The 22,856-nt window shown below is 37.3% G+C and overlaps 1 protein-coding gene and 1 long non-coding RNA gene across 5 annotated transcripts; one reads left to right on the top strand and one right to left on the bottom strand.

The window, feature by feature from the left end:
• Window positions 1-830: 830 nt before the first annotated feature.
• On the bottom strand, window positions 831-8,504 carry LOC141380885 (uncharacterized). The gene is made up of 3 exons (XR_012400217.1): window positions 3,079-8,504; window positions 2,927-2,979; window positions 831-2,670 (listed from the first exon to the last, which is right to left on the bottom strand). It is a non-coding gene; the product is annotated as an uncharacterized lncRNA (long non-coding RNA).
• On the top strand, window positions 8,485-22,718 carry prdm11 (PR domain containing 11). Of its 4 annotated transcripts, XM_073942756.1 has the most exons (9): window positions 8,485-8,706; window positions 12,484-12,593; window positions 12,700-12,776; window positions 12,867-13,126; window positions 13,216-13,283; window positions 15,166-15,353; window positions 18,812-19,345; window positions 19,668-19,783; window positions 20,987-22,718. In XM_073942756.1, exons 2-9 carry the CDS (start codon window positions 12,529-12,531, stop codon window positions 21,821-21,823), a joined length of 2,145 nt encoding a protein of 714 aa, XP_073798857.1. In that variant the 5' UTR covers window positions 8,485-8,706; window positions 12,484-12,528; the 3' UTR covers window positions 21,824-22,718. The 4 variants fall into 4 exon arrangements, with proteins under 4 accessions (XP_073798857.1, XP_073798858.1, XP_693848.4 ...); XM_073942757.1 differs by lacking the exon at window positions 18,812-19,345; XM_688756.11 differs by having other exon boundaries at window positions 19,668-22,718.
• Window positions 22,719-22,856: the final 138 nt, after the last annotated feature.

The raw sequence follows: 22,856 nt of genomic DNA, 5'->3' as shown, positions 1-22,856 counted from the left end.
CTTGTCTTTGTGTTATCTTAACCTGTTCTAGGAAATGTAAAGTCTTAACAGTAATGCACGGCTGGCACCTTTTTTGTCTTTATTCCAGGCCATTCCAAAACAGCATATCCCTTTTACCTTTGTGATGACAGCCGCCCTGGCTAAAATTGAACAAACTACGCATATCAAATTCAGTGTAACTGCTTGGGACATCTTTTTAAGTGCTTGATTTTTACTATACGATGTATACAGTAGTGCATATTTATTAGGGATTTCACACGGACATTGCATAGCTGACTGTTTCACCACGAGAGATAACCTTACCATAAGGTGGACTGACCTTTACCTTATTGTCTTTTTTTATGATAGATTTGTTTTGTTTAGTGCGGATTTCATGGCTTTAAAACCAATTTGTGGTTCTTACAGAATGGGGGTTTGGCTATATCAACAATGTGCTGCAATTTCTCACAATCTACTGTGAAAATTCACATACTTATCCTTAATACATTCCCATAATGCCCTGTTACCCTTTGAGCCAGCATTGGGTAATGATGGATAAACATTCATATCATGGCGACCATTATTGTGGCATACCGACATGAATATATAAGGCCTTCCAGAAATCACCGTTGTCAGTCTAGAGAATATTTAAAGAAGAATACTTTTACTCCTTCCTGTACAGGTGCCCAGAGTGCCTTCAACTTTTTACATACTGAATTTAATCTCCTAGATCACCTACGTACCCCCCCACCCCCCACCCCCCAAAAAAAATATATTTAGAAAGAAACTGGTCACATTTCTCTGTAAAACGTCACGCAGTTAGAAGCACATTTGTTGTTATTTCATTGGTTAAAGTGAACTGGATGTAGTTATGTGTTTGTGTTGGTCATGTCTGTCGTACTAAATCTAGTTATATCAGCTGTGAAGTTCAAGAGCCCCTGTAGAGTAGGCTGTGTTTTAAGGAGTTGCCTTGCGTTTTATTTTTTAAACACTGAACAAATCTTAGCGATTGCACAAAATTGGTCTGTACAAAGAGAGTTGTTCCTAATAATGTGTTATGAATTGGTTTATCGGAGCACTCAATGCCACCTAAAAATGCTTGTTGGATTGACATTCATTGGAAACAGTTCTGGAAGTTTAGAAAGTCCTGTCTTTATGCACTTTTTATAGGAATGTCCGAAGTATTACCCTAAAATACTTAAGTGTCTGCTCATTTTTTTTTTAAATTTTGTTTGTTTGTGTGTGTAAAATTCTTTGTGTTGTCACATTAACAGGACTGTTCAGGCCAGTGGCTCTTCTAATGTCATACGTAACACTCTGCTCTTAAAAAAAAGACATGCACCCTTTCTTATTCACATCATTTTCCTTCATCTCTGCTTGAGTCACTGTTTTCTGGACTTGTACCTGAATCAGGTATTTAGATTTCAGCCTTGACTTGAATTTAGCAAGGCCGAACAGATCAAAGAAAACCCTTGTTGGATAAGACTCGAACCCCCAGAACTCCACCTTTCCGATCAGTTCAACGAACGACAAACAAAAACAAAGCATGCCTTCTTATGCAAATCTTTTATATAAGTTTTGTCAGACTTTTTAAATATGCATTTAGTTTTGCGTTTCTTTTGTAAAGATTTTTACGTGAACTTTTTTGTGTCACTTTCCTTTTTACATGTCTGGCGACGACGATGCCAAAACGAAACAGTATACATATGTACATCTATTGCATTTTTCTTTCCACTGCTGTTTAAATTATGAACAATAGACACTTTCACGTCTTTAGAAAGTAGTTCATTCGTGTACAGAGACAGATTATTTGCTGGCCACTGTTTTGGCGTTTTAGCCGTGTATGAATCTCATGGACCGTTACGTTCATTCAAGTCTGCCTTTGCTAGCACACCATGCTGAATGTTATTGATATCTCGGGGGTCACTGGGTGGGCGAGGTGGGGGCGGGGCCTATTTCCATTGGTTGAGAAGATGTTTATGGTCTTATCTGGGAGAGTGCATGTAATGTGTTGTGGGTGGGCCAGTTAGAAAGAAGAAGGGGAGGGAACTTCTGAAAGCCACGCATTCAAGTTCTTAAGTCAGTATACCCAAAGAGACTGCATTTTTGCTATTAGGAAGCCTTTTTATATGCATTCCAGATACATATCATTGAGACTTGTTCTTTTCCTGTCATGATTGATTTCCGCTTATGGCTTTGACATGTGAGAAATGCTTTGAGTTGTTTGTATGGCTTGGAAGTGTTGAAAGACTTTTTGGAGGTAGCGGTGTACATTTTATGCATAGAACTGAAACATTTTCAGACCCATTCCAGCCGTTTCATCCTGTCACCTTAATAGTGTGTAGATCATGCATATTTTTTATGGTGCGTCATAATTCCACAGTGACAGATGGAAGTCATTGTAGTTTCAATGTAGTTTCTGTTCACTTATCATACTATTTACTCAGTCATGATTGTGGCCTTCTTGTACTGTTGATGCATTTCATTTCTATTGTCGTGACTTCCCTGGTGTTGTGCACTGTATGAGTGTAAGTGAATGGGTGTGTGTTTGAAAAGGTGTGTGTGAGCGTTACCTCATCTGTCCAATTGGAAAACATTTTTGTTTACGCGTGCAAAAAATATAAAAATCCTTGAAAAAAAAAAATCTTCCACTTGATGAAACACAACAGGATACATTGTAGCGACGGTTATCTAAAACAAACAAACAACAAAAAAAAAGAAATAAGTTCACCCGGTGTGCTGAACTACGTGTAAATGGTTTAATACACAATATGAATATTTGTAAAATTGTTTGTATTTTTTCATAATGATTTTAAAAAGGAGTGTGTTTATTTTTTGACTTTTTTCTGTTACAGAGCTCTCTCTCTTTCTCTCTCTCTCTCTCTCTTCAGTCTTTATTCTCCTTGTTTGTCCGCCTGACATTGTGAGTGAGTCAGTTGGTTCTTACCTCTCCTGTATTGAGCCTGTGATGAGTCCTTTGTATGCAGTGTTTTGAAAATACTGTATGGAACATGGGAAGAAATTGATATTAGGAGCATTTGATCAATTTGTATTTATTTATTTTATCATTTTGTTAATAAATTGATAAAGAATACTTGCCTCCTGTTTGTGCTGAATTCAGTTTGGCTTCATGTATTCAGGGACGGGCAAAATACCTTGAAATGTATGTTAAAATAAAAAGCCAAATACATCAATTTTAAACTACAAAATCCAGCAGCCACAATAAGTATCAAATTAAAATACTGTATTTTAATATAATACAAACTACTTTTAAAATAGAGCATGAGATTTCTTCGCAAACCTTCCATCAAGAGGCATAATCGATCAGTCTCTTCATCATTAAATCGACTTTGGGAAGTAAACAATGCTTCATAGCAACAACTTTTTGTTTGGCACTTTGTTCAACTATAGCAGGGGTCACCAATCTCATTCCTGGAGGTCTGGTGCCCTGCGGGATTTAGCTCCAACATGCTTCAACACACCTGTTTGTGTATTTCAAGTGTCCCAAAGACCTTGATTAGCTTGTTCAGGTGTGTTTGATTAGGGTTGGAGCTAAAATCTGCAGGACACCGGACCTCCAGGAATAAGTTTGGTAATCCCTGACCTACAGGGTAAAGTTGTGACCTAATGGTTGGCGAATTGGACTTGTAACCCAAAGATAACTTGTGGTTCTCTTTGACTTGCAAATTACAATCCATCCATTATTTGTACAGTCATTCTTCCAAGATTCTCTCGGTTCTTCTTTAACTGGAAGAGTCTTGAATTATCCTCCTAAAAACATTAACACATCATATTTAGGTGTCTTATATTTATAAAGTTCCTCTGCATTTCCTCCTGCAGCACTGAGATTGATGTTCTGAAGCTCCCCATTTTGTTCTTCAGGATTGATTCTATCTCATCTCTTAAGCAAAGAAGCCAAATCGTACACTACAGCCATTATATATTCGGGGCTAGCATTGCTCGGTATACTCTTTTGAATGGTTGTTGCTCCTGAATATATACTCACCATTTGTCTGTTACTCTCTTTAAGCATAATTTCCATCCACACAGCAATCATTGACCACCTTCTAAAAATAATCAATTTTCTGTTTTGATCTCAAACTAAGGAAAATAACTGTGAAAGCACCAATCACAGGCCTCATTTTTAAGATATGATCATGTAGACTTCTTGCTAAGTATTTTATAGTATTTTGAAACTACAAAAATACAAGACGCTAAAGTATCTTGATACAAAAATATTAAGCCATTTTTATTAGACTTATACAAGTTACAAAATACTATTTCGTATTCGAAATGCGTATATGAAATACATGTATCATAAATACTGCCCATCCATGTACTGTCCATGGTGCATTTGATACAGTATTTTTAAAAAGTAAACATCAGGGCTGGATGCAGGTGAATTACGCACTATTAACCTTAAATGTTACCACACCCTGTGCTTTAACCCTTTAACTGGCTGCTCTACCAAATGGTTGACCATATTTTAACTGTTTTTAATAATAGTTTACACACACAGCATTGTTGGTTGACAAAAAAAAATTAAACATACATAATCCTGTTGCTCTACTAGACTTGATTTTTGCTTTATTGTAAAAAAAAAATTTTTTTTATAAATCAGTCTTGCACTTTATATTTTCAGATTTTTTTATGGTATATGTATTAATTCTGGTACTTTTACCACGAACTGACATATCAACCATTTGGTAGAGGCTGATTTTTAGAAATTAAATGAAAACAAAATGCATCGAGTTTGTTAAATAGCAACATTATGGGTTAAGAAATGCAATCCAAACATGTTTGTCTTGGTGGGGCATTTAAAGGGTTAAGGACATTTAGCTGTAGGATGCCTTTAAGATGCAAAACTTGTTGATTTAAAATAAAAATGTGTGCCTTAAAGGTAATTATATTTCTGCTATTGGAAACAAAGATAATTTAGGTTTTAATTGATTATTTTAAGATGAGAATCAGCCGAGGTCATGCTGCTCCATTGGAAAAAGGTGGTTTGCCATCTCCAGATTGGAGGAAAGTCCTTACCCCAGGTGGAGGAGTTCATGTATCTTGGAGTTTTGATCATGAGTGAGGGACGGATGGAACATTAAACTGACTGCAGGATTGGTGCAGCAGTAATGCGGTTGATGTACTGGTCCGCTGAGGTAAAGAATCTACGGTCAATCTACGTTCCTACTCTCACCTATGGTCAACACCACAAGGACAAGATCTCAGATACAAGCGGCTAAATAAAGTTTACTTCGCAGGGTGGCAGGGCGCACCCTTATAGATCGGATGAGGAGCTCTGTCACCTGGGAGGAGCTTGAAGTAGACCCGCTAATCCTCCACGTCGAGAGAAGTCAGCTGAGGTGGCTCGAGCATTTGTTTCGTGTGCCTCCTGGATGCCTACAGAGGGAGGTGTTCCAGGCATGTCCCACCGGGAGGAGGCCTCGGGGAAGACAGAGCACACGTTGGAGGGACTATGGCTGTTTCTTAATATGCGTTCTTCAGCGGTCTTGCGTCCTCGTGTTCTCGTGAAACGTCATCATCAGCTGCCTAAGTTCAGTTCCAATACTCAAGACCGCAAGCACGGAGGACGCATGAAACTTCCTGGATGTGTTCTTGATATCGAGGACGCACCGATGCAGACTTGAGCACCGAACTCGCTCTGGAAGTCCCAGAAGTCATTGCGACTGGAGGTGGGAAGCGCTGTATTTTATCTAGATTTATTATTAAAGTTCATAGATATGACTTTTTACCTCAGGAGTTTCCCTAAATGAAACGGTGAAAGTAAACATTAACATGAACATCTTAATAAAGTAATAAACACATTAAGGGTGTTTGTTTGCTGAAATTCGTATTAAAATCTGTTTTATTTATATTGTGCAGGGTATATTTATAATGCTTTTATGCAAAGTATATATTTTGAAAAGGGTAAAAACAATAAATCGTTGTATGAAGGCTGTAATGTTTAAATAATTTACTATTTAAAACATGGGAAGGTCATGTGACCATCAGGAAGAACGCAGCATCTCAATTCTCAAAGGACGCGTTCTCTGCCCTCGTGGTCTCCTGTGTTCGTTCTTCCTAGGACACCTGGCAAGACCGCTCTCCACAAGAACACAAGTCCGTTCTCTGCGTTCTTGGAATTGAGAAACAGCCCAAGTCTCTCGGCTGGCCTGGGAACGCCTCAGGGTCCTGGAGAGAGGGAAGTCTTGGGTTCTCTTCAAAGACTGCTGCCCCCTTGACACAGCCTCGGAAAAGCGGTTGAAAATGAACGAATGATTGTTTTGAGCATAGATAGTGTTTCATCAGTGTTTCATCAGAGTACAAATCAATGCATTTTGCTCAATGCTGCAACATTGCATAATCCTTGATCATATAAGTCACTGAACTTTATATTACATGGATATTATAGTTTATAGAATTATAGGAACTATAGTTTGTGTGTGCGAAATTCTGTCGTACGGCGCTGCGAAAAGGGGCGGAATTAAACAAGATGATTAGACAGTTAAAAAGCGAGCGATTGCTCAATGTTTTAAATTCCTGTTTAGAAAGGTCATATTTTGAACCTCGATTGGTCTCATGCAGTCAAGTGATGCGATTTTGCAGGTCAAGAGTTCACCAAGCTTGAACTTTGCACCGTAGCAACCTGCGAAACTTGGGTTTCTGGTCTGAAGCATTTGCGTGTGTATGAATGGAAGTCTATGGGGAGACAAGTCCAGTGTGACCGCAGCTTTAGAGTGGTGATTTGTGTGTCTGTGTATGAACAGTGTGTATTGCAGTTTTTAAAAACTGTTAAATATTTATGCTGTGTTAACTAATGGCTTCATCTTAATTTTCACAGTATATTTAGCAAAATCATTTACTGGACCGTATAAATTTTCATCCACACATAAAACTCTGCTGTTTGTAATCTTTTTGCCAAGTATATCCATGAACCAGCTTGGATACGTCTATAAATAGTTGTGACAATATAGGCTAAATCAGAAATGCAGTATTTTCATGTAAAAATGTACAGTGTAGGGCGACATGGTGGCTCAGTGGTTAGCACTGTCGCATCACTGCAAGAAGGTCACTGGTATGAGTCCTGGCTGCGCCAGTTGGCATTTCTGTGTGGAGTTTGCATGTTCTCTCCATGTTGGCATGAGTTTCCTCCGGGTGCTCCGGTTTCCCCCACAGTCCAAAAGCATGTTTTGTAGGTGAACTGAATAAACTTTCCCAGTACTGGGTTGCAGCAGGAAGTGTAGCCGCTGATTAAAACATATGCTGGATAAGTTGGTAGTTCATTCCACTGTTGCAACCCTTGATTAATAAAGAAAAGAAAATTAATGTATTAAAGTTCTAGTGCATAAGATTCTATTTTATTTCATTACAATTAGCAAATGTAGATAGTGTTTATTTCATTGCAATTAGCAAATGTAGATAGTGTTTATTTCATTGCAATTAGCAAATGTAGATAGTGTTTATTTCATTGCAATTAGCAAATGTAGATAGTGTTTATTTTATTACAATTAGCAAATGTAGATAGTGTTTATTTTATTGTCAATTGCTACATGGTTCCATGTTAACGTTAACATAGTAATATTTTGTAGTACTACATAGACAGCAGTCTGTGTGTGATGTTCAAACTATACGCTTATTTCAAAGTAGCACTCATCAGAAAATGAAAACTGTTCGCTCAAATAGATTTGTTCATCCAAAAACCTGTTACTTTCAAAAATCTCTTCAATTAATTTGTGGTAAAGTTGTTTTTTATTCACACATTGAAAGTTTCTCCTTAATAATATATTTTCAGAAAATAACTCTTAACGAATTTGACTTAATGATCTTATATTAGCAGCCGATGACTATTAAAATATTACATATTTACAGTCAATTCAATAGTGCTATCGTTGTTTAGAAGCACTTACACATTTTTTAGATCGAATATCCAAAGTTCCATGGTAAACAATATAGGGAGACACTTGTCACAAGTTTTGTGAACAAATGTGTCAATATAAAACCAACGTTACCTTAATTTCTATTTAGCACAAAAGAAGATATTCTGAAAAATGTTGGAAACCTGTGAAATTGACTTCCATAATATTAGTTTTTTTTCCTACTATGGAAGCCAATGATTACATCTCTCTTAAAAATATCGTCTTTTGTGTTCAACAGAAGAAACTAACTCACTTCAGGATGAGTAAACTGGATACATTTTCATTTGTGGGGTGAACTATCCCTTTAAGGCTGACATTATCAACAAAGTTTGAAGAGTAGTGATAACTGACAGAACTGCGGAGAGCTTGGAGATGTAAAACTAAAATAGGGGAAAGGCTGTTCATTTATAAAACCTTAAACTTCACACACAAACCGCCTGCGTAATGTTGTGAATATTTGTTAGGCGCGTTCCCAAAAATGAACGCGCGCGCGCGAGACGCTCCCTCACACAACTTGACACACTACCTAACTTTCCCTTTCCTGAAATTTCGTGCCCGGTCTGCACAAACGCCGCTTTCTTCCGTTTTCCATGTCATTTCCTGTAATAAAAAGATGGTGGTCATAGCAGAGAGAAGCAGCTGACTGTGGTACAAACATTTGGAGATGATAAACTTTGCATCGCCCGGGACTAGTGAAATCCCCCCGTGCCGTAGCCTCGCCGCCGCGGTCCACGGAGCGGCCGAAACCGAGACGCGCCGCAGCTGAAGAAGACCACCAAAGACCCCGCGACGCACTGCGTATATCCTATAGACGGTGAGTTACATTCACTAGCCAATGTGGCCAATGAAAATGGCTTCCGAAAGCGTTAGGCAAATTGCCAGTTGCCTTGCAGACGCCAAACGGAGGCAGAGCCTGCAGAAACGCTGCGCACTATCATTGTCAACGCCTGCGCTTGATCGTATGTGCAACTTTTACCTCACAGTGTTTAGACGAGCACAACTTTGCAGCAGTTTTGTCTTTCAAGAGATCATTGTTGCCCTATTTGTTTTCCTGCACTCGTCTCTCTCTCTCAGCTCGGGTAGTTTGTGAGTGATGGCGCGGTTGGCCAATCAGGGCGCAGCTTTCTCTGACTAAAATATTTTGGAACTAGATTCTGTATCGGAAGCGTCAGCAGAACAGAGTGAGGGTTTCTTGCGGTCACTTTTCGTGTTCACTGAACTACCATGTGGTTTGTCGTGTTATGGGTGTTTTATGAAAGCAACTTTTAATGAATAATTTATAAACATAGGAAAGCTTGTAATATTGTATAACAAGAAGAAACAATTTGTACACACCATTTACAATAATAATCATTAGATTATTTACAATGATGCCTATAGAGAACGAAAGAAAGAGAAAAACGAGGAAAAAAACAGAAATCAAAACAAAAAACAAAGAAATATCAATAGGTTTTCTGATCTGAGGATAGATGTATAATAAAGAAATTGTCTGTTAATAGGGCAATATAAGAAAATGACAGCAATTTAGAGATTTAATAGAATATACGTGCGTGGAGTGCTTGTTAAGTGAATCTGGAATTGTAAGTAATTTTAATCTCTTTGATAAATGCTATAAATATTGGCTTGCAATTTTAAACATTTACATTTATGAGTATAAAATCTGCATAAAAAGGCATTAAAAATTTTAGATATAAAAAAACCTTAAATAATTACTTTTGGAGTCAGAAAAATTCTGTGAAGTAATATTTGAGATAAATAAATTAACATCTTGCCAAAATTGGAGCACATACAGTTGAAGTCAGTCAATTTCTTCTTAACGGATTGAACATTTTTTCAACACATTTCTAAACATAATAGTTTTAATAACTCATTTCTAATAGCTGATTTATTTTATCTTTGCGATGATGAATATTTGAATATTTGACTGATTTAAAGGCTTAACTAGGTTATTAGGCTAACTAGGCAGGTTAGGGTAATTAGTCAAGTTATTGTATAACGATAGTTTGTTCTGTAGACAGTCAAAAAAATATAGCTTTTTTAAAAATTAAAAACTGCTTTTATTCTAGCCGAAATAAAACAAATAAGACTTTCTTGTGAAGAAAAAATATTATCAGACATCCTGTGAAAATTTCCTTATTCTGTTAAACATAATTTGGGAAATATTATAAAAAATCAAAGGGGGGCTAATAATTTCAACTGTAGTTGCATGACCAAAATAAGTGAGGAAGATTTTCATTGTTATTCTGACAAAAGGAGCAATTTGTATTAAAGTCAAATCCAAATCTTTTCTTTAAGAAGTTTTTGACTGGGTAAATGGTATGTAATAATTTATTTCCTTTACCTAGGAAGGAAAACCTTTTGCTGCATGGACCATATTTTCTCAGTTTAAATGCTCAAAAAGACTGTTCCAATGTGAGAGAGCAGGAGGGGTAGAGATAGTATTATCAAGAAACAGAGCTTGATTTTCTTTATAGCAAAACAAATTTCACCAGTGGGCATATTAACTGGTTCTGGAATGGTAACTGTTCCTAGTGATACTGTATTGCTCCAGAAGGAATAGCGCCTATAGGTTTTGCAAACTTGTTAGTACGGGGTCAGGAACCTTTTTTCAGCAAAGAGTCATGTATGATTTTTTTTAGCAAATGATTTTTTTTTTTTAAGAGCCACCGGCCACTTTATTAGGTACACCTGTCAAACTCCTTAATGCAAATTTGTAATCAGCCTATCACATGGCAGCAACTCAATGCATTGAGGCATGTAGACATGGTCAAAATGATAGATTGCTGCTATAAATACACAGGTTTAAATAAAAACCTTATGTCCATGCACAACTCCAAAATAAACAAATATGAAGCATCACATGTAGAGCAAATCCAAGAATGGAAAAAAAGGACAATTTATAGAATGTTTTTCTTTTCGTCACCACTCATGGATGTTGTTTGAATTTACATACATGAGAAGATTACTATAAGTAATGCAAGTTGTTTGCTTTTTATTAGTGTCGCAATTCACGTTTATCCATAATGCTGCACATGTGGATTGGTTGAAACATCCTTTTATTGTTAACTGAGTTCTTATTCATTTTGCTCATTTTAAAAAGGGATTTCATTCATTTTAAAAAGGGGATGTATAATTGTATTTTCAATCGGAAACTGATTTCTAGTGACGGTTAGAATTTTTTAAACTGTTATAAAATATTATTGTAGGGAGACTGCTGGAGAGCCATGTATATTTGGTCAAAGAGCCAGATGTGGCTCACGAGCCATAGGTTCCCTACCACTGCTTTAGGAGTTACCAGAGTTTTGTATTTTGTGAGAAATTTTGTGTATCTCAGCAGTAGACTGATTAAAGGACTGGCTAACATGTAACTATTGCAATATTGAACCATTGACTGTAAAATAAAGATTTATTTAAAAAAAAAAAAAAAAAAAGCTTGAAATAAACAATATGAGAAAGTAGAACCAGAATGACGTCACAGTCATTCCTACTGTACTTGGGTAAAGCTGACATATATGACTTTTTGTAATTGGAACTACGTCCCAGTGATGTGCTTTGTTAAAAAGAAGGGGAAAAAGTTTGTCTAAAAGGGGCAAAAGACTAAAAACAGTCTAAAGAAAAACAGTTGTATGTGGTAAACTTGGCTTTGCTGCTAGCAAAATTGCACATTCATAAGTCCAAATATTCAAACTCAATAAATGTTGTTGTTTTAAAAAAATAATTTGAGCAGTACCTTTCATTGATTCAATTGTCTAAGAACAAAAAGCCTCTAACACTTTCATCTGTTTGTAACTCTTTTCCTATTTTTTATGAGTTGTAAATCTCAATTTAGCATTTTCAATGTTCATTATTAGATTATTTTTTCTTTCAATTTTTCCATTTATTTGTGTGTTTTTTCATTGTCTTCATTAATTTTATTTTTGGCTTAGTCCCTTTATTAATCCGGGGTTGCCACAGCGGAATGAACCGCACATGTTTTACGCAGCGAATGCTCTTCCAGCTGCAACCCATCTCTTGGAAACATTAATTCAGACTCGTACACTACGGACAATTTAGCCTACCCAGTTCACCTGTGCCGCATGTCTTTGGACTGTGGAGGAAACCGGAACACCCGGAGGAAACCCATGCGAACACAGGGAGAACATGCAAACTCCACACAGATACGCCAACTAACCCAGCTGATACTCCAACCAGCGACCTTCTTGGTTAGGTGACAGCACTAATTACTGCGTCGCTGGTTTTTCATTGTTAAGAATGATATTATTCTTTGGTCTGATGGTTATTTTGATATTGTATGTTCAGTATATACATATATATTTTTTATTGTTTTTGGGCATTATAATAAAATAATCTGACATATAAAAGGCATGTAAATAATTGCTTGTTAGGGTCTAAAATATATGCAATACAATCAGTGTTTCACTTTTAAAATGATGTAAAAATTAAGTAATGTAGTTCTGAATGTTATGTATTCATATGTAACATTTTTTAAGTTTTTATTTGGTGCTATGAGTAAGTTTTTCATGATTTTTAATTATGATTCAGATTTTAATGATCTGTTTATGAAAACTACTATTCCTTCATTTTACTTTAGCATTAATATGTCGGAGTGAAACGGAGACTCCATCCTGCCCAGATCATGGCAGATTCTTCCACCAATCCAGATCATTCCTCCATGGAAGCTGAAGGCGAATGCAGCACCAGGTCAGCCATGAAAAGTGTAAAAAGCAATTAAAAAAGTAGTAATTACAGTGCATAAAAATAGAAAAACCATGGTATTAAGTAGGTTTTTTTAATCTATTTACCTTAGTGCATCAAATGAGAAGTCAGCTGAAGAGCCAAACAAAAGGCTAAAAGTAGAACATGAGCGTTATTCCAGTTTTTGGTGTAAGTATCGGTTAGATTTCCACAATTGTTTACTGTGTAGATTTATGAATATATTTTTAGATATATATATTTATGTTTTTATATCTATAGTCTGCGAAGAGTGCAAGAAGTATTACCTGGAGGATTGTCCTACCCATGGGCCGCCTGTCTTTGTGCCAGACACCCCTGTGGCATCAGGGGTGCCCAATCGGGCAGCTCTCACCGCACCCTCAGGCATCGAAGTGCGCAGAAATGGCGATAAGGTGGATGTCTACTGCATGGATGAAAAAATACCAAAGGGGGCACTGTTTGGTCCTTATAAAGGCCAAATAATGGCCTCAGATAAACCTTCAGGGCCGTACTCTTGGATGGTAGGTTTTGTTAGCGTAGATGTATGTAATTGTACAAATTTTTAAGTGCAAGTAAAATTGCATTCTAATATCAAATGTGTTTTTTTTAGATTGTTGATAAGGACAGCAAATATAAATTCATCGATGGGAGTGACGAAGCTACAGCTAACTGGATGAGGTAATAACATCATCACACTCATTTTCATTTTTCTTTATCATTTCTAAAAAAAAAAAGTGTTCTGTTGCTATTGTAACCCCTCCAGTTTTATCCACGCCACTTCAATTAGAACTTGAATCAGTGTCATTAGGCTTTAGGGCTGTGCGATTAATGGATATCGTATTGAAATCTCGATTTGAACATGCACAATTTCTAAATCTTAAAGAGCTTAAAGACAAATAGCCTGCATAAACAAGGATGGTGAGTTCAGCACTGAAGGACTTGGGGCCAAAAAAGTCAAAATCTGTGGTGAGGGATTACTTTGCATACAGGAAGTCTGATGTATCACAGAACCAGCTGTGTAAGATCTGTCAGTCACATATCATGTGTAAAAAGCATGTGGTGAATCACTTCCATCAGCATTTTCAATGCGATTTGCGCTTGCACTGACATTGTTTTATTTGTGGAGACATTTTAAAAGCACTGGGTGTTTGGGTGTTCTGTATCTGTATGGAATATACAAAGTATAAAGCGAATGTATATCAGACAAAGAATGAAGCCTCTCGGTCAGTTCTTGTTATGTGACTCGCGGTGCGCTCACGGCAGTCTGAAAAGCTGAGATGTTTTCAACTGGGTGTGCCTGAAATACTTGTGCACATCGCTCCCTATATGCATGAGCTAGCCGCACTACTCCATTGGAAATAAACTTATGCGCAGAAAAGACGAGATATATGAACGGCCTATTTCACAGCAGCGTCACAAAGAGGTCTATGATATATGCATGGCAAAAAAAATCCGTGGACAATTAGAAAAGTACATGCAACTACCTCTAAAATGTGGTGAAGTAGAACATGGGAGCCTTACTTGAGTTTGTGCATACACACACACACACAAGCAGTGAGCACGCAGTGGCGTTTGAAGGTGTCAGACGCGGAGCACAGGCGCTCTTGATTCTGGAGGTCATTAATAATATAATAACATTGATACTGAAATGGTAAGGTGTTTTATAATGACCAAAACAACATTTCAGATGTTTTATAATGTGCTCAGCCTGACGTTTTGTCCATTCACACACATTTTAAGCATCACATGATCTCTTTTAACAAAATCACATGACCTTTTTCAATGCGCATGCTGGAGTTTGTGCGGTAAAAGTGTTTCCATCGCAGTTTATGCGCATCTTTTCTTATCGAATAAAAAGTTTATCCTACCCAGTTAGGCGCATAAGTTTTTTATGCGCATTTTCAAAATGTATGCGCGTCATGGCGTTTCCATCAACTGTTTTTTTAATGCGCATTTGCATTTAAATTAATGCACTTAAATTTAAAATTATGCATTTGCTTAAAATAGGTGGATGGAATTATAGCTATTGTATCACAAATTCAAACTTTAGGGGTGTCAAAATCATTTTTATGGTATAGATGAGGATCATTTAGTATTAATTTAGCTACAGGCCATAATCGGTACCTCGGTTGTGATGTACTGATGGTTTTCAGATGTCATTTGTCATGGTGACATAATATGGCGAGGGAGGCGAGATATGCAAGTAATTTAAAAGACTTTTTTAAAACCTACATTTGGGCACATTTTGCTGCTTGTGAATTTCTTAGACAATCTTTCACTGACACTGAAGGTACAGTAAAATCTCAAAATTTAAAACAAAACACTTATCGAGCTGCAGAACACAATGCTGGACATGTCGTTATCACTTATTTGAGGTTTGATGCATTCAAAAGATGTGTTTTCTTTGAGAAGGTAAAAGTCCCTTCCGGGTCACGGCACCAATTTTACAGTACTAGCAGCTGGCCTCCATTACACAATTCTCAAACATGCAAACGTTGTTGTCTTTTGGTTGTATTAATATATTTATATTCAGAATGCTAAGTTTGTTTATTCTTCCCAGGTTTATCCAGATTACTTCTGATGAGAGTGAACAGAACCTGAGTGCGTTTCAACATGGTGATCAAATCTACTTTCGAGTGTGTCACAGACTGAAGGTGGGCGAGAAACTTGGTGTTTGGTACAGCAGCGAGTATATGAAGCGACTGCAGAGTGTGTCCCGGGACAGCATTGACCGCAATCTGGACACAGGTGAGACACCCTTTGTTGGTGTTTGAGACAAATACTTTTAATTGATGAAAGATGCTTTGAAAGGTTTTAAACTGAACAGTTCATAAAGTAATAGATTAAGATTTATGCAAGCACATGATATCTTTTATTGGTCAACAAACGATATCATGTCGAATTGGGACAAAATTTATTTCGATAACGATGATAAGCTCTGGACATTTTTACTCGATATTGATCTAGGAGCCAATCACACAGCAGCAATATGCGACAACAACAACCAATCAGCATGAAGTCAAAAGACCATTTCCTATCACACTTTGCTAGCTAACTCGACAAGGTGAAAAAAATAAAGAAAAAATGAGTGGAAGCAGTGACAAACGTAAACTAACCTATTATTCAAAGATGATGGAATTATCGACAAAAAAGGCAGCACGAATTCTGTTATATGGAAGTGGTTTAGCTATCTGAAGTGTCACAAGGAGCAAATTAAAACGATCTGTAAAGTATGTCAATGGTTTGTGAAAACCAAGTATGGCAACAAAACCAACCTATTCACTCACCTAAAACAATATCAGCCCCAATAAAACCCCCCAAGAAAGTTTTACAATGTGTCGATAGATGTACTGTATATTTTTATTGTTTATGTTTTGCACATTTAACTAACCTCATAATGCTAGATTAGTCTTTTTAAATGTTTTTTACTATTAATTTAAATGTGTAATCTATTTTTGCTAATAAACAGTATTGTAATTTATTGAACCCTCTATTTTTGGTGGCATCAGTCATTGTTGGGATAGTAACTTTTAAAGCTGGAAGCATTAACAACGTACATTGAAATTTATCGTTATTGTTCAATATCTAAAAAATGATCAGGTTTGCATTTTTGCCATAACGCTCAGCCCTAATTGCAAGGCTAAATCCAGGTATGGCAACTCATGATCTATAATAGTAAATCATATTTATAAAAACACTGCAAATGAATACCAATTTTGGCTAACACTTTATAATAGCTACACTCTATGAATCATCTGTTAAGCATTAGCAAATAGTTAATTCATCGTCTGTAAAGTATTAACTCTACATTAATAGACGTTAGTAAGCAGTTAACTGCAGATATAAATGCTCTATTCTTGACTTGTAAGCACATGTATAATGTGCTTAATCATTGTACTTCCATAGTTTGTTAATTATTATTTTTTTTATTTCCTAATTATTGCATTATTTACAAACTAGTTATTTAAGAATAGTTGGTGTTTTTGAAGATCATTCAGAATGTGTAAGTAAATGATTAAAATTAACATTAATATAACTTATTATTCAGGCATATACTAATAGTTAATTTGTATATTAATAAATGCTTTAAGTCAATTTTTCCAGTTTTGTGACCTAATCTGAAGTGAGGTATATTTATGCTTTGTAAATCCCTAATAAATAACAATTAAAGGCTCAGTTATCTTCTAAACAGGGAAAAAAGAAAGTAAACAACTTTATTAATTTCTGTTCATTTGAAGATACACAACTGAAACTTTATCAAGTGAAAAATAAATATTTGCAGTCTTAGCTTAAATAAAATGACTGTGCAGTTTAAACTTTGCTAAATAACATTGAAATGTTGTAACATAAAATATTGTTAAATTATTATATTGTTGTTTAATTTAATTGTATTTATTTATAATTGTATTTTGACACTCCTGTTATTCAGCAATGTTTAAAGTTTACAGTAATTTTATTTTTTTACATAAGATTTCAAACATTTATTGTTTATTTGATACTGAGCCTTTAATTGTCATTTATAAGGGATTTACAAAATATAAATAGTCCTCACTTTAGTCCCCTACTTTAGATTAGGTCAAAAAACTGCATGAAGTTGAATTAATAAAACATTTATTAACATAAATATTAACCATTACTATACTCCTGAGGTGAGGCAGTGGCGCAGTAGGTTGTGCTGTCGCCTCACACCAAGAAGGTCGCTGGGTCGCTGGTTCGAACCTCGGCTTAGTTGACGTTTCTGTGTGGAGTTTGCTTGTTCTCTCTGCCTTCGCGTGGCTTTCCTCCGGGTGCTCCGGTTTCCCCCACAGTCCAAAGACATGCAGTACAGGTGAATTGGGTAGGCTAAATTGTCCGTAGTGTATGAGTGTGTGTGTGTGAATGTGTGTTTGGATGTTTCCCAGAGATGGGTTGCGGCTAGAAGGGCATACGCTGCGTAAAAACTTGCTGGATAAGTTGGTGGTTCATTCCACTGTGGCGACCCCGGATTAATAATGGGACTAAGCCGACAGGAAAATGAATGAATGAATGAATGAATGAAACTATTTTCCCGAATAGTAAAATATATAAATGTTGATATGAATAGTTTAATTATTATTTACTAACTCATTCTGAATGATTGTCAAAGCCACCAACTACTCTTAAATACAAATGGTTCGTAAATAGTGAAATACTGAATGTAGTAATGTTAATTAACAAGTAATAAAGTATGATAATATAATTATTAAGCAACTTATAAATGTGCTTATAAGTCAAAAATAGAGCATTTGTAGCTGCAGTTATAAACTGCTCACTAACGTCTAATAATGTAGAGTTAATGCTTAACGAATAATGAGTTAGCTGTTTGATAATTATTAATAAAATGATTGGTAGTGTAGTTATTATAAAGTGTTACCAAATTTTGCAAAACTCATTGTGAATTGAAACTATCTTCTAAATAATAAACAGTTCTGCCATTTTAAAATCTCATTTACTAAAAGGTGCCTTTTATTTAGCAGTAACGAACTGAATCTCACACAATCTCTATTGCTTTCTTAGTAGACATTAACACAATATTATAAAAAATGAACAGAAAATATATTATATATGACTTTCATCATCATAGTCAAAACACAAAAGCAGACGTTATGTTCAATTGCTGTTTTTATACAGCCCCAAGAAATGCAGAGTTGAGGTTTTAAGCTTTTTTTTAAAGGGATTTAAAATAGAGGTGTCCGAACTAGTGTCCTGCATACTTTAGCTTCAACTTTCTGCAACACACCTGCGTGGAAGTTTCTAGTATACCTAGAAAGAGCTTGATTAGCTGGTTCAGGTGTGTTTAATTGGGGTTGACACTAAAATTTGCTGGACACCGGCCCTCCAGGATTGAGTTTGGACACCCCTGATTTAAAAGAACAATTAAAAAGTATACTACATGTCATCCATAATTATTGTTGACAATATATCAAGAAATATTTCAAATTGAACATTTTTGAGCAACCAAAATGTACCCAGGAGACGTTTTCCAGGCCTGCAATTTTTTAACAGGTAAGTGAAGTGGGATTATATATATATTTTTTAATATATGAAAATGCTTACCTGTTCTGCCATCATATCTTTTTCAAAGCTAATGTTATTATCTATTATCACGCTGCTTATTTTTAAAATATAATATGGTGAAAGTGTTACATGCATTTCACTTGTTAACACACAGCACCATTGTATTACAGGAGTAAAATCAGAAGACCAGGAGGAGCCCAAAGGCCCAGTGTTAAGATCCGCAATGCACGGTAGAAGGACCCTAAGCAAGCATGGAAGCGATGAGGCAGAAAACCAGCCCCAGGCCAAGAAAAAGAAGATTGACCTCATTTTCAAAGATGTCCTGGAAGCATCTCTAGAGGCTAATCAAAGTCAGAACAACCCCCTGAACAGCACCTTGTCTTTTCCAAGAGCACGAACAAATGTCTGCCAGGTTTTCTGCCATCCTGACGCAGAAAGTAAAGAGTCCGTCTTCACCTCTGGGTTGGCTTCAATGGATCACCACGAGATTGGCTTTGATGGGAAATGCATTAAAATGGAAAACACGGAAGAGGATGAGGCCTTGACCAGTGAAGGACCATCCACATCTTTCTGCCCAAACTGTGTGAGGCTAAAACGTCGAATCCGTGAGCTGGAGGCCGAACTGCACCGTCTCAGAGGACAGGGGCATGTGGAGGTTAAGCCTGTACCAGCTTCTGAGATGCTTGCTGGTGAGGACCACAGAGGTAGGTTTGAACCAGGGATGGAAGTCTGCCATGGATGAAAGATTTTCTGCAACACATTTTGATATTGGTGTATGTATTTTGATGTATGACTATATATTTGTCTCTTGGTTTACTTGAGTACTGTTTGAAGTGTTTTGTTATTATTTGCGGTTCATTGTTTGCAGAATTTGTTGAAATGTTTCGAATGGAAATGCACTAATAATTAAAAGTTTTATTAAAATTGTTAATGAGTGTTTTTTTTTTTTGCCAAATCCTGAACTTTAATCTTCATTTATATTGGTGCTCAGCTTAATTTTGTGCTCTGTTTGCTTATCTGTTGCAGACACCATGACGCCCATCCCAGCGGCCCTTGAGGAGGATGACCAGGACGTTGATTCTGCCGATGAATCCATTTCTGCTGACCTCCTGGTGGCTGCAGATGAGTCTTCAAAACTCTCGGTGGGTTCGGGTCGTCGGATTCGCAGATTCAAACAGGAGTGGCTGAAGAAGTTCTGGTTTCTCCGTTATTCACCTACACTGAATGAGATGTGGTGCCACGTGTGCCGCCAATACACCGTCCAGTCCTCCCGCACCTCTGCGTTTATCATCGGCTCCAAGCAATTTAAAATCCACACCATTAAACTGCACAGCCAGAGCAATCTGCACAAGAAGTGCCTTCAGCTTTACAAACTTCGAATGCACCCGGAGAAAACTGAAGAGATGTGTCGTAACATGATGACTCTTCTGAATGCTGCCTATCATCTGGCTCTTGAAGGACGGCCGTTTTCTGATCTGCGCCCCTTAGCGGAGCTACTCAAGAAGTGCGACCTCAAAGTGGTGGATCAATACATGAACGAAAATGACTGTCAGATTCTCATCCAACACATTTCTCGAGCATTTAAAGAAGATTTGGCTGAGAAGATCCGCCTTTCACCCTTTTTAAGCATCATCATGGATGGGCAGAATGATGATCTCTTGGCTGATATGGTTGCCGTATATGTCCAGTTCACCACCACTGACGGGCTTCCTGCCACTGAGTTCCTCTCCTTACAGAGGCTTTGTGGAGGTAATGTCGAAGGTTACCTTCAGGCTGTGGATCGTGCCTTTGGAGTCCTTGGGCTAAGACTCCAGGACATGCTAGTCGTTGGTTTGGGAATAGATGGTTCAAACATTTCCTCTAGTTTAAGAGCTAATCTTTACGTAGCCATCCGAAAGACAATTCCATGGGTGTTGTGTTTACCTGTGATGATCCATCGCCCACATTTAGAGGTTCTGGATGCCATTAGTGGGAAGGAACTGTCCTGCTTGGAGGATTTGGAGAACAACTTGAAGCAACTGCTTAGCTTCTATAGATATTCCCCACGTTTGATGGCTGAGCTAAGGTCATCAGCACCAACGCTGTCGGAGGAAACTGAGTTTCTTGGTGATATTCGAGCTGTCCGTTGGATCATAGGGGAACCCAATGTTCTCAATGCCCTAATTAAGGACTATCTGGAGGTGGTTGCTCATCTGAAGACCATAAGCAACCAAACACAAAGGGGTGATGCTGCTGCCATTGCTCTGTCTCTCCTACAGTTCCTTTTGGACTATCAGTCAGTGAAGCTGATTTATTTTCTCCTGGATGTCATTGCTGTCTTTTCACGGCTTGCTTTCATCTTTCAGGGTGACTATCTGCTGGTGTCACAAGTGGACGCAAAAATTGAAGATGCCATTCATGAGATTGGTCAGCTGGTGGACTCCCCAGGGGAGTACCTGCAAGAATTTGAGGACAACTTTCGGGAGAGTTTTAATGGTGTGGACCTCAAGAACTTGAGGGTTGCCGAGTCCAAGTTTCAGTCAATTCGAGAGAAAATCTGCCAGCAAAGTCAATGCATTCTGGCTCAGCGCTTTGAACCACGCAGCCGCACAGTTGTCCAGGCCTGTCAGGTCCTTGACCTAGCCTCATGGCCTATTAACAGGGATGATCTCAGTGCATATGGAGAGGAAGAGATCCTTGTTATTTTTGACCACCTGGAGACTATTCCTTCATCCGGCCGTGAACGCTCAATCGAAAGAACAGATGCCAGAGGAAGTCTCGTGGTTGAATGGAGGGATCTGAAAGCTGATTATTGTAGTGTGAATGGTTTTAAAGAAGTCGTCAGCCACATCTTCAGATACAAGCAACGTTATCCTCTTCTCAATCACATTCTGCAGATTGTCAGAGTCTTGCCAACATCTACGACATGCTGTGACAAAGGAAGAGGCTCGTTGCAGAAAGTGCGCAGAAATAGCCGTTCCAGACTGACTCTGGATCAGATCAACGATTTGCTCACCTTGGCTGTCAATGGACCGCCTATTGGGAGCTTTGATGGAAAGCGGGCATTGGACAGCTGGTTTGAAGAGAAATCTGGGAACAGCATTTCACTGTCGACAGAGGTGCTGAGCAGAATGTCCACCACCGAACAAAAATCTGTGTTGCACAATATGGATATGAATGCAGAGTATTATCCTGATGTTTGATTGATCGGAGCCAATTTCTCAGCCAATATGATTCCAAAAAGCCATCTCATTGGAAAAGGGCTGATCAGGACTGTAATGTGATTGGCCAAGTAGTTTGACACTGGCCCTGCTGCTAAATGGCCTAGATCAGCATCTTCTCTAAGAGTCGGTATGAATGCCTTTGCAGGTCGCAGGCACATGAAACACTTTAAAATGTTCATGTAAATGGTTGTAATGTGTGTTTTTGTTCCAAAGAGATGCTGTTTTCTAGTTATGAGGATCGTGGCTGTTAGGTGAATGTTCGATTGAACACCATTTCTTCAGGCATTGGTGAGTTAACCCAACTTTTTTAGTCTCTAAAAATTACACCTGATTAAGAGACAAACTTTCTAAAAAAAAGAAAAAAAAGAAACGTTTTCAGTATTCGATCTGCAATATAATTTGAGCAATCAGAAGCGTTTGTATGTAGACTTTTGTGTATGGAAAATAACAAAAAGTGCTTAATTTTCATAGCATGTTCTTTACGTTTTTTTATCACTAACTGCAACGGAAGCCACTATTTTGCCATGCAGTATATACCATTTTTTCTATCTTCAATCTTTAAGTACTCTTGGTTTGTCAATGTGCCATAATAGTTAATGCAATGAGGCACCCGTAATGTGATGTTTACACCCAAGCTGATCGAAAGATAAGTATAGTATGAACCAACATGAGCCAGTTCAAATAATTTTATAGTGAAATATGAAACTGATTCTGATTCTGCATCAAACCAACAAATATATCATATGTTTACTTATTCACGCATCATCAGAATAAATATTCAAATGTTTACTGAAAATAGAAAGCCGTAAACAAGCTCAAATCCGCTTGTTAAGTGTTACGTCACGCGAAGCGGCTTCCAGGTCCAAGCGCTCTATTCAACTGAATGGGGAGATTAATGAAATGGTAATAATAAACGTTTACAAAGTGATTTAATACTTTCGAAAATCACGATCGCAGTATATATGTCCATGCCTAATATCCGATGTCAGAAAGTGATTCATTTTCTTTTTTA

Source organism: Danio rerio, chromosome 25 (genome assembly GCF_049306965.1).
Source record: "Danio rerio strain Tuebingen ecotype United States chromosome 25, GRCz12tu, whole genome shotgun sequence".
Lineage (NCBI taxonomy): Eukaryota > Metazoa > Chordata > Actinopteri > Cypriniformes > Danionidae > Danio > Danio rerio.
The sequence above is the reverse complement of the archived record's forward strand: the minus strand, read 5'-3'. Positions and strand labels throughout refer to the sequence as shown.

Bases quoted from the DNA above. Each gene is read 5' to 3' on its own strand.
- prdm11 (XM_688756.11), top strand. From the start codon at position 12,529: ATGGCAGATTCTTCCACCAATCCAGATCATTCCTCCATGGAAGCTGAA. The intron at 12,594-12,699 runs GTCAGCCATGAA...TATTTACCTTAG, and splicing joins GAAGGCGAATGCAGCACCAG to TGCATCAAATGAGAAGTCAG. The intron at 15,354-18,811 runs GTGAGACACCCT...ATTGTATTACAG, and splicing joins TGACCGCAATCTGGACACAG to GAGTAAAATCAGAAGACCAG.